The 12,035-nt window shown below is 35.1% G+C and overlaps 1 protein-coding gene across 1 annotated transcript in view; it reads left to right on the top strand.

The window, feature by feature from the left end:
• Nucleotides 1-12,035, top strand: part of LOC106461464 (5'-3' exoribonuclease 1-like) — a gene marked incomplete at its 5' end in the record, with an annotated part of 93,251 nt that overhangs the window by 68,152 nt on the left and 13,064 nt on the right. Inside the window, one exon of the mRNA XM_022388435.1 lies at nt 6,935-7,017. Coding sequence (XP_022244143.1) covers nt 6,935-7,017 — 83 coding nt within the window. The remainder of the gene's footprint in view (nt 1-6,934; nt 7,018-12,035) is intronic.

Below are 12,035 nucleotides of genomic sequence, written 5' to 3' on the forward strand. Positions count from 1 at the left end.
TTATATAGTGGTCTGTGAACACAAATTAGTTAGCATAAATCAGTTAAATGATGAAAAATTGGGTGTATATTTACTTGTGACCACTCAATGTACATATATATTGTTCATACCTTCATACACAAGAAGATTTCGACATCAAATTTTGGGGGTAAAAAAAGTGGGATAAATGTAGGGTAAATCATAGCTTATTTAGAATAGTTACTTAAATATTGGGATTTGTCAGTGTTAGCTCAATTTTCAAACAGTGATATTAAACAGTTTTGAGCTAAAAAATTCAGAAAATGATTTTATGTTGTATATCATTAATACTTGAAATTGTTGGTACTTGGTGAAACTCCGTAATTACAAAAATGCATCATTAATTCACAACCATGGTTTTGCCAGTAAATGACTCTTCAGGTATAGACTGAAATGTTTTGTAGCAGGATTTATATATATGTTTAAACAAAGAACCGGAAGTGACCATGACATTCACCTGGAGACAAATGGGGAGGAGCTTAAGTTGGTTTGGTCATTTTAGAACTTTTTTCTGGATTTGTTTTTATACTTTTATATTTATTTCTAAAATTTCCAAACTGTCTAATTTCTTATCTTATTTGCAGATATGTAAAATTTTGCAGTTTTTTTCTGGATCAAATTGGTGTTTAGTTTCAGTAAGGCGGGATGAAAGGGTGAATCCATTTTCATTAATTTCTGGCTTCACGAATGTTCTTTAATTCTTGTTTCTATGGGATGTCCTGATACATAGTACTTACGTGAAGCAGAATAGAAAACTGGATAGTCCAATTAAAGAGGAAAATAGTTCAAATCTAATAGAAGATTACCATTTAAAATTCCATCCTAAGTTGGTAATCAAAGTTCACAAAAACTGAGTCTAATCTACTTCGTAAAGGTTTAAAATATTATCCCAAAACCAGGTTAAGTGTAAAAGACTTTGAAAATCATGCAATAAATATAGAGGTTGCACTTACTGTTGAATCTGATTCTGGAACAAAGAATATATGTTCTAAAATCATTCAAACTTCTTCCAAGAACTATGCTAAAAATGGAGATTAGGAATCCAAGCAGATAATATCTATAAAATCTAAAAATAAAAATGATAGTTTAGTAATCATACAAGTTGACAAAGGTAATACAAATGTTGCACTTGAAAATCAAGATTATCATGGTAAAATCAATGATTTTCTTGATTCTAACAGTTTCACGTTCCTAAACATAGACCCCATTAAAACCTTTAACAACAATGTTAAGTCTTTGTTGAACAACAACAAATGCATACTTATTGAACTCCAAACTAAGTCATTAAGTGTTATGAATCCCCACCCGCCACATCTGTATGGACTTCCTAAACTACACAAAAAGAATATCTCTATCAGACTTGTTGTTTCCTATACTATTGCTCCCACTTACAAACTAGCACAGAAATTCCAAAATATTTTCAAAAATCTTAACTGGTTTTAAACTTAAGTTTGGTATAAAAAAAACTGGAGCTTATAACAAAAAATCAAAATTGTAGAGATACCGAAAAATGTTTCTTTTGGTGTTCGTAGTCTGTTCACCAGTATACCTGTTAGTGAATGTAAACAAACTGTAAGTGTTGTAATGGATATAGAAAAATTAAACCCTGTTCAAGCCCAGAAATTAAAAACAATAATAACAACTTGCCTTGATCAGAACCACTTCAAATTTAATGACTTTACTTGCAGAAGTTTTCATGGATAATTTAGTGAAGAAAATAATACAAAACACGTTAAGTATTGGTATAGATATGTTGATTTGTCTTTGGATAGGATCCAAATGTCAACTCAACAGTTTTGTAACTTTCAAAACATACCTCCACTCACACTACAGCTATTACTTGACTGCTGGGATTTCTTTTCCTTTTCCCATCTAAGCATTCATCTTATTCTTTCTCGCTTGCTCCAGTCTTTTATACCCCATTTAATTGCCCTCTGCGATATCTGCCAATGCTCCCTTTATCTTGGTACTGTATATAAGCAACTCCTTCAGATAACATTGTCACTTTTTCTCGACAGAGTGTTCCTAATGGGATTCTCTGTTGGAGATACTTTGAGCATTCTTTGTGTTATCTGTTTAATTTTTGTAATAAAAAAAAAATAAAATAAAATAAAAAATAAAAACTTTATTTGGCAACCTGATTTATAGCATGAACTCCTTAACTAAAGTACCTGGCATGAAGGCAAATCAAGTCTATCCTATACCATCTCTGATATCTAGTGTTGCACAAGAGTTAGGGGGGGATTTCTCGTCTGAGGCTGTTTGTGACCATAGCTGTAGGGAGATTCGGACGTACATTGATGCAGTAGTATTTCTCTTCGGAGCTCTGAGGCTGCACTTGTGAGCGATCTTGGACATTCTGAAAAGAATTTCGATTTGCTTTTTTCAGCATCTTATTTTACTCCCTTGGTATTTTGTGTGATGTTTTGGGTCTTTCCCTGGTTGCTTTTGAGCCTGTATCGTCCTTGAGGGCAAGTACTTAGTTCTCCCTCTATCCCCTGATGTTGCAGTTCTTGTGGGGAGGTTTACTGCTCAGTTACTTGAAGTAACAGCTATGCATTGTATGCCACTTTTCTTAGGACAACTTGCTTTAACCTGCCACTGCCAGATGGAAGCATATTTAGACTATTAGAGAATAGGCCTGCTCCTGGAAATGTGGGGTTCCAGAATGGAGTCCGTAGTCAACCTGAGTAGATCACAATTCTTTAGGACTTGCCTGATGAGATATTTATCATCCCTACACACTTTTTTGGAAACCTTTAAGCAATCGCTACATCAATTTTATGATGAATTGGGACCATTGTTAGCATCTTTCTTGATTCGATTGTCAGCTTCTGCATTTTCTCTAGTCTCTTGACAAGTATGTTATTGGGATTTGTTGAGTATAGATAAGTTGTTGGAGAGCATTTGTTTACCTGTTGCCACCCTCCATGAATTACATGAAGCTCTTTTCTCGAATCCTTGTTTTTGTGGACATACCATAGTTTTTGGATTTAAGGGTTGATGTTGCCCATCTGTGTTCATCCCTTTCATTAGCATCTGGACTTTCCATTGCTCCTATAGGGGTCATAGTCCTACCCCTATTCAAGTGTCCTGACCCCCAACATCAGCCCCTCAGTCCATTGTACCCAGGATAGTTTCCACCCTTATCCACAAGGTTTTTCTGCTCAGTTGGAACACCACAAGCAGCAGCAGTGAATACTGTATGCTTTTGGGGTTTGTGGGGCTTATCTCCAAGAATTTCTGGATGTGTGGGAACCCTTACTACAGGTCTTTGCATCAGGATTAGTCATTCAGTTCACCATTATCTCCCCCAACCTGCAGTGTTTTCACCTCCTGCAGATCCTCAGGGTTCAGAACTTCATTTTATGGCTATCAGAAATTTGTTGGTCGAGGGGGCAGTGGAGAGTCTTTCCAGTTCTTCCTGGATTTTATTCTCATCTGTTTGTTTTGCCAAAGATGTGAGATTGGCATCCAGTCATCGATTTTTCTCGTCTAAATCAATTCCTAGATCCTCCAAAGTTTACGATGGAGTCATTCCTCACTCAGCATTGGTATTTTTTGCCAGGACTATGGATGACCAAGTTTCGATGTCGCTGATGCCTATCTGCATGTTCCAATAGCGGAGTCATCCCATCATCATCTTCATTTTGTCCACAAGGGTCTGATGCTGCAGTTCAGGGCTCTGACCTTCGGACTACCATTGGTTCCATATGTGTTCCACCAAAATCGTATTAATCACCTCTATTCCCTGGTCCAGTGCACACACCATTACATGGATGTTTGGCAACTGCTGGCACCATCTTGTCAGTTGGTGGAATGTCACACCTAGATACTGCTTTCCAAAGCAACCAAGGTAGGATTTCTTATTAGAGCCAAGACATCTCTTCTCACTCCAACACAATGTATCATCCATCTGGGTGTTTTTTCAACACGTAGCTCAGTCAGGCTCAGCCAACTCCCTCCTGGTTCAACAATATGAAATAAGCAGTCCAATTCTTTCTCATGATTCCTTCTCCCACTACGTGGATGGTTCTTTCTTTTTTGGGGATGTGGGCATCACTTGAATTGTTTATTCTTTTGAGACGAGCACACATAAGATCCCTTCAGTGATCTCCATGTAACCAATTCCCCAGTCTCCTTATTCAGGATCAACATCTTTGGTCTAGAGTGGTGGTTAGAGCAGAACAATACTACAATCAGTGTTCCTCTAACACCACCTCGTCCAGAGATCCATCTTTTCATGGTTGCTTCTCTTCGGGGATTGGGTGCATATCTCAACAGGAATTCCAGGGCCTATGGAAGGATGATGAGTCTTCCCTTCACATCAGTGGTTTTAGAATTTCTTGCTGTTCAAAGAGTGATGTCTCAAGGTTTGGAATTAGTGAGGGGCAAATTCATCATGCTTCACGTCGACAATTTTACGGTGGGGTCTTACATTTCCTGTCAAGGGAGCACTCAGTCTATGTCTAAGGTTTGGATCCACTCACAAATACATATATTGTTGTCCAAATGACCTAGCCACCAAAGTGGGATTTAGGGGCCATGGCCCTATAATTCTAACACTGAGCAGTGGGACCTCAGCTACCTGGTTGGGGTCTGGCCAGTGGTGATGATGAATCAAATTAAATTCTACCTGCAGTGCATGATTTAGGTTCCCGGGTGAAGAGCATACCTGTTCTGAATGTAGTGCAGTTCCTCCACTGGGGAGCTAATCTTCTTTTGGCATGCCCACAATCTATGGATATGCATTCTGTATTGATAATGACCTCACTGCCCCTACACCTTATCAATGTGGGATTCTAGTGAACGTAAGTGTGTTTTGGAAGTTAACATTTTCTTAAATTGAAAATTTATTTCCAATAATATTTACCTCCCTCACACTCTCCTGGCCTTCCTCCACAGTAAGAGCTGGTGTTAGAGACTGTGGATAGGGTCAGACTTGAAAAAGTGAAATATTATCTGAAGAAGTTGCTTATATACAGCTCCAAAATAGAGGGTACATTGACATAGGTGGAGAGTGTTGTGAGACAGATATCGCCAAGGACAATTAAGTTGGAAATAAAAGCAAGAAAAAATCAGACCAATGCTTGAATGGGAAAAGGAAAAGAAACCCTAGCAGCTGAGTAATGGCTATAGTGTGAATGGATATAAGTATTATTGGAAATACATTTTGGATTTAAGAAAATGTAAACTTTTCTAAATCAACAAAACAAATTTATTAAATTTAATATGGAATTTGGCGAAAATGGAAACATTCATTTTTTTGGACTTAAATATTGACATAAATAATGGCATACATTCCTTCAGAATCTTTAAAAACTTACTTGTAGTGACACCATCATATATGCTTTTTCAAGACATCCAATATCTCACAAACTTGCCATGTTCCATAGGTTGTTACCCAGATTTATCTCTGTACCCTTGTCATATGAAGATTAGGAAACTGAATTTAAAACTATAAAACAGGCCCAGCATTGCCAGGTGGTTAGGGTGCTTGACTTGCAATCTGAGGATCATGGGTTCCAATCCCTGTCCCACCAAACATGCTCACCCTTTCAGCCTTGGAGGCATTATAATGTGATGGTCAATCCCATTATTCGTTGGTAAAAGAGTAAACCAAGAGTTAGCAGAGGATGGTGATGACTAACTGCACTGCCTTCCCTCTAGTCTTTCAATGCTAAATTGGGGATGGCCAGCGCAGATAACCATCATGTAGCTTTTCATGAAATTCAAAGTGAACAATCAAACCTTCATCTTTTAAATGATGTTCCAAAATGTGATTATAGATACTATTTGTCTCAAATCACTGTTAGACATGAAATATTGTATGGCATGGTACATTCTTTCCCATAGAATTTAAACAGTGCAGTTAGTGCAGCATTGTCCTGAATGTTATAATACAACAAGGCTTTCATGGTTCCACTGATATATATATATACCAAGACCAAATAATTACTGTTAACAATGGTTATACAACAAAGTTCATTAACACATTGTTCTTTAAAAAATTGAGAGCCATAAAGTTAAAATCAATATATCCACATACTGTACCAAAATACAAGAAGAACAAAAAAAAATTGTTTAAGATGAGCTACATTGGAATACCTTCTCATAAAATATATAACACACTAAACAAAGAAATCTACAGACTGGCCTACTGTAAAAACAACCTAGGAAAATTTGTTTTGCAACAGTAAAGACAGAATCAAAAATTACAGCAACAGTGATGTTTACCAATTAACATGTCAAAACTGAAATAGTATATGTATAGGTCAAACAGAACATTCCACAGAAATGAGAATTAAAGAACATTCAAGATGCTGGAAATTAAGGAAAATGGATTCAACTTTGCCTCCCACCTTATTGAAACTAAATACCAATTTGATCAAGAAAAAACTGCAAAATTTTACATAACTGTGAAAAAGGTAAAAATCTAGATGGGCTGGAAATTTGATAAATAAATAGAAGCCTAAAAACAAATCCAGAAAAATTCTAAATGACCAAACAAACTTAAGCTCCTCCCCACTTGTCTCTAGATGCATGTCAAGATCACTTCAGGTTCTTTGTTTACAAAACATTTCAGTCTGTACCTGATGATGCCTTTACTGGCAAAACCATAGTCAGAAATAAATGATGTATATGTGAAACATAGAGTTGTCTTGTTTTTCACCAAATCTGTAATTTTATGTTGTATTAATTATGAAACTTTCAATTAAAGTCCAATAATTTTGACATATAGCTAGAATGAAAAGATGACTCAATTAAGTACAAGTGCAAGAAATGACAATACATTTCTTAGCTGAACAAGCCATTGCACAGTGATTGTTATGAAGATAGAATACAGTCAAGATTTTAGAAACATTAGTTGCATTTTTTGCTTAATGTGTGTTTTCTTAACTTTCTACACTCATAGATTCCAGGCTACTCAAGGAAGATTGACAACATCTGGTTTTATTCTGAGAAAGCAGTTGAAGTAATGAAAGAATATATAGAAAAGTAAGTTTCTGTACTTGTATCTGAGGGAGAAAGAATTTATGGAAAGTTAAATTTTGTATCTGTTTTATACCTGAAAAAGAAAGAGTATGTGGAAAAATAAGCTTCTATGCATTCATTCAACATGAAGATGAAAGAATACATTAATACATAAATTTCTGTTCTTGTATTACTTCTGAAGAACTTTTTGTTTCTTTAAAGAGGTATTTGAATTGTTTAGTACTTGTAGTATCACTGATCTTTAGGTTTTTGCATTTCTTTGCTTTTCTATTTTTGTCAATGATATATACAAGTAGAGAGCAAAAGTTATAGAAGACATATATTCTAATTTAATCTAGTGAGGGAAGATTTACTTGCAGAGGTCAGCATAATGTAGTTATGGTGAAAAAAGTAGTTGCTGAGTTTAGTATAAGGTGACAATACCAGGAGTTGCACTGGCAGGTTCTAACTTCTTATGTGGAGGCTGGCTATGTTACAGGAAGTAGGAAAGAGTTCCTTTTATACTGATCTTATCAGTTTGTATACTGTCCTATTAAATCTTCATCTTGTGCTTTTTTGTAACTACATCATGCAGTACTTTTGTCTTCCAGCAGTCTCACTCTGAATGTCAATGAATACAATAAATTGTTCCCATTTTAGCCTTACTGGTGCAGACGAGGTCAATATCTTGCCAGTAGAGTTGTGCCAAAATTTGATTTAGAGACTTCTCTTGTGAACTTTTCAGCTTCCTCATTTAACTTTATCCTGTATGGCTTCGTATATCCTTCTTACCATTTAACCTCTTTAACCTTTGATATATATATTTTAAATATCAAATTAAGTAGCCTCTCCCTTTATAAAAATATATCCACCTTAGTTAAATTCTCAACAAAATTTTGAGCATCAAATCTGAGACAGGGATTGATCTGTTGGTAAAATTAATCCTGGAGCCTAGTTGTGTGTAACAGTAGGATTGATGAATTTATGGAATATGGGTCAATTACTAACATAACTTATAACTGCAAGCTCAACCAGACATACTGGATAAGTTGACAGATCATCAAGTGGAGAGGACACTTTGCCACACTGTTACTAAAGGGTCAAAACAATATGGAGATGTCTAGTAACCATTTATAGGTGATTAGAGTAAAGTCCTGTGCCAAGGAGATTCTTGATGGTGGAAGGGTATGTTTTACACCTTATTGTCATCTGTGCACACATCACAATAATGGCAACTTCATTCTAATAGGCTTATTATGGTGGACAAGGTTAAGAACAGGAATTCTGAACAGCAGGTGATTAACATATTGACTAAAATCCATGTACATTAAAAAAATAGAGCCTAGACATGTGTTTGCGAGAGCAACAGGACTTATGCACTCAGTGAAGGACCAGACCTCATATGTCCAGCAGGAGAAGGACAGTAAAACTGAGGCCTAAACACTGATCTGGGAAAGAAGCATTCATATAAAGTGCATCAGATTTCTTCAGTCCCATATTATGATAGGTTATTGTAATATCAGGGGGATCAGGGAAGGTAAATACTACCTACAAAAGCTCTGAATTTTTTGACAGCATAGTCTTTCATGAGTGTAAACTCTTAGACCCTAAGGAGTTCACTTTCACTGGCTTTAACTTTACAGTTCAACACAACAGCAACATCTGCTATGAATGAGAGTTCCAATTCCAAATTGAACAGTCACTATTACAAGTTACAAACCATCCAGATAGGTCATCAAAAGTTCGCCATTCATATCTGAATCATCAATGTGTATATGAAATGTAAGACAGCACATCATGCTGAAGATTAGAGGTTCCTGCTTGAGAGTACTATGCATCTAGGAGTTGGATACTTTAGTACTAGACATGCCACCTGATAGGGAAATGAAAACACTAATGGCAAAGTTTTGCATTCTTCTCTCTACAGCATAGCCAACAACTCTGTACCTCTAAACTTGGGTGAACCAACACTAAGCATCGAGTACCAAGATGATAGAATCCTGTATAGACCTTGTTTTTGCTTATCCTATTCTGAGTGTCATCTCTACCTGACACAGGAAATATAATGTCAACAGTGATAACCTTATGTCTGAGATGTACATGAAGACTGGAAGACATGGTGGTATAAAACAGTTTAGATATCTATGCAAAGATGTTAAGCTATTCAGTAGTTCTCCTATCCAGAAACATCTCTCTACCTTCCATCAAAGTCAAGGCAACAGAAACAACAATAGGAACATCCATACTGGTAGAACAATGAGAAAAATAGTAGTAGTAACAGTGATATGCAAAAATCAGATAAGATTTTGAACAAAGTGAAAAGAAAAAGAGGAAGAAGAAAATAAGAGGAAATGAGACATGAGAAATATAGATTAACAATTATTAGAGACGAACATTGATTGAAATGAAATATTGCAGAATTTGCCTTGTCAGTTACATCGAAGTAGTAAGAAAGAGGTTGCATTACATTTCAACACACCAGTGCTTACTGAGCCATGGCCATTACTTTGTTATTTTGAGTAAGTTTTAGAATCTAGCCTTATGCACAGTCACATGACAGATGGGCAGCACAGAAAGAAAGTAAATCCAAGGACAGTTTCTCCTTTTCTTACTAAAATGTTTTAACTATAAATGATTTCATAAGTTCTTGTTATCAGCTATATAAATAGGTGTGGCTAATGCAGACAACATTGTTTTCCCTCATTTAATTGTTGTATTTTATATCAGCAGAGGAAATACAGGGTTTTTGATCATTTTTATCACTAATTTAAGTTAATCAGTTTATTAATGTTTAATCACAATATGGCAGACAGTGTATGTTGCCTGTCTAGTACTGAGTACAGAAAATGGAAGGCAGCAAGGAAGGAGTCAGAAAAGAAACATGAAGTTTCATTCATTGTCAAGAAGAATTTTTAAGTCATCAGTGAAAGAGTGTAAGCATGTGAAAAATTACAGTGTAAAAAAATATGTTAGTATTAAGATAACAGGAAGTACTAATGGTGATTTGAAATTAAAATGAAACTGACATTGAAAACAATAGTAAAACATTTTTGACAGAGATGAATGATGATGGTCACATGATTGAAGTTTCATGAGCTTGTGAACAATGGTCAACTCATATCAGAGGTAATTGGAGATAATTACTTGTACTTAAGTGTCCACTACTTGCAAAAGATTTAAAAGTTTTCACATGATAAAATTGGAAGGCGATTTGTTGCAACCTTTTATAACCACTAGTTTACTAACATAACTTCTGATAAAGCTGAAATTAGAGAACACTTGATGGGATTCACTGATGTGAAATGCACAATTTGAGTTGGTATAACAGAGTTGCTACTGCAAAAACTTAAAAAATCAAGATCCAGTTTTAAATGAATAATGAGCAGTGCTATAACAATGAAGCAATATGAAAGTCAAAGACAGTGGAATTCAGTCTAGAGTTCTGCCATATCATGCTGTGTAGTACTCACTTAGTCATGTTTTTAATTATACTATAGTGTCAACTTTCGAAGCTGTATTATTGTTATTTTTTTATTCAAAGGTAGTTTGGCATTTTGTAATACTGGGTCTGTACACAGAAGTGAATTTCTTAAGAAATTTGTAACTGTATGCTGTTCTTAAGTAAAGAGTTGCATACAGATATGTCACAACCACAATAACTAAAGGAATGCTAAGAACTAGCCAACAGTGAGTCACTGATCATTGAATAATGAAGGCTGAATCAAATGTAAAAATGCAAACAGGTTAAGTGGTGTCATATGATGAAGAAACCAAAACAATGTACATACAACACAGTTAAACTGGAAATAATGCTATTTATTTGACTGATTTTCTTGTATCAGTTAACAGTAGATGAACAGGGCTTCACTGCACAAAGACAAATGGCCTGATGACCTGGAAAAGACTGACTCAACTGTAAACAAGGGCAGTGCTGGCCCTTTGGAGGTCCTAAGCTTGAATATTTTTTGGTCCCACTAAAAAAAAATACTAATTGCATTATTTCAACCAGCCAAAAAATTTATAAATACAACACATACTACATACTAATACACTTGTCAAAAGCCATTTCTACACACAAACACAATAACCGCTGCTTATTGACCCTCTCGCTACAGGTAGATCAAAATGAGTATATCATGACCCTTTATCGATTGACATTCGTTTTTTTGCACAGTTTTAAAAGGATTTTTCATTTCATGTACAGTCTAGTGTTTGTGTTTACATACTTATTTGTACCATGTATAAATTCTATCAAATAAGAAATATTTCTTTTTAAATGGGGTTTTGTAGTAGGAAAGATATATCCATTTATCGCATGTCTTTCTCAAATCCTACACACTATGCAAGTACTGCACTTAGCAACCTGTCATTGTATGTGTATCACATATGCTTATTAACCCTCACGCTATGTGTAGGTGAAAGTAAGCACATCATGATCTTTAAGAGAATTACATTCAAAATTTAGTTAAACTATTTTATTAGCATTATATATATAAATAAACTTGGCATCAAAACATAATTAATAAATCAAATTTTAATATTATATAAGTTTTAATTTTACAAGAAAATATTTAAAAAATTTGTCAAACTCTCCAAGTATGAGAATTGTGATATTGTTTCTAGGTCTTCCCTCTTCTCTAATTTATTTACCACCTCTTCGAGAAGTACGGAATTTAACATAAATTACTCATTATAAATATATATTGCTAATCCAAAGCATAATTTTTATAGCCTTCAATCTTGTTTGTTTATAGAGTCATAAACTAGAAAATCAGACTCACTTGCCACGCCCACCTGTCACATCCTCTCTTTCACAAATTGCTAATAGTTCTCTCTGATGTTTTATATATATATATATACATATATATTATTTATAACCAATATAGAAAGTCATTGTTTTAATCTATCAAATGACATTTTGCAATATTTTCTATACAGAGTATTGTCTATTTCAACCCAGTTTGAAAATTTCTTTCGCAGTATTCACATCGACAAGCTTAGCTGAATTTTTAAAGGCCCTTATTGCATAGGTTGAAAGGCAG

Source organism: Limulus polyphemus, unplaced genomic scaffold, assembly GCF_000517525.1.
Source record: "Limulus polyphemus unplaced genomic scaffold, Limulus_polyphemus-2.1.2 Scaffold965, whole genome shotgun sequence".
Classification (NCBI taxonomy): domain Eukaryota; kingdom Metazoa; phylum Arthropoda; class Merostomata; order Xiphosura; family Limulidae; genus Limulus; species Limulus polyphemus.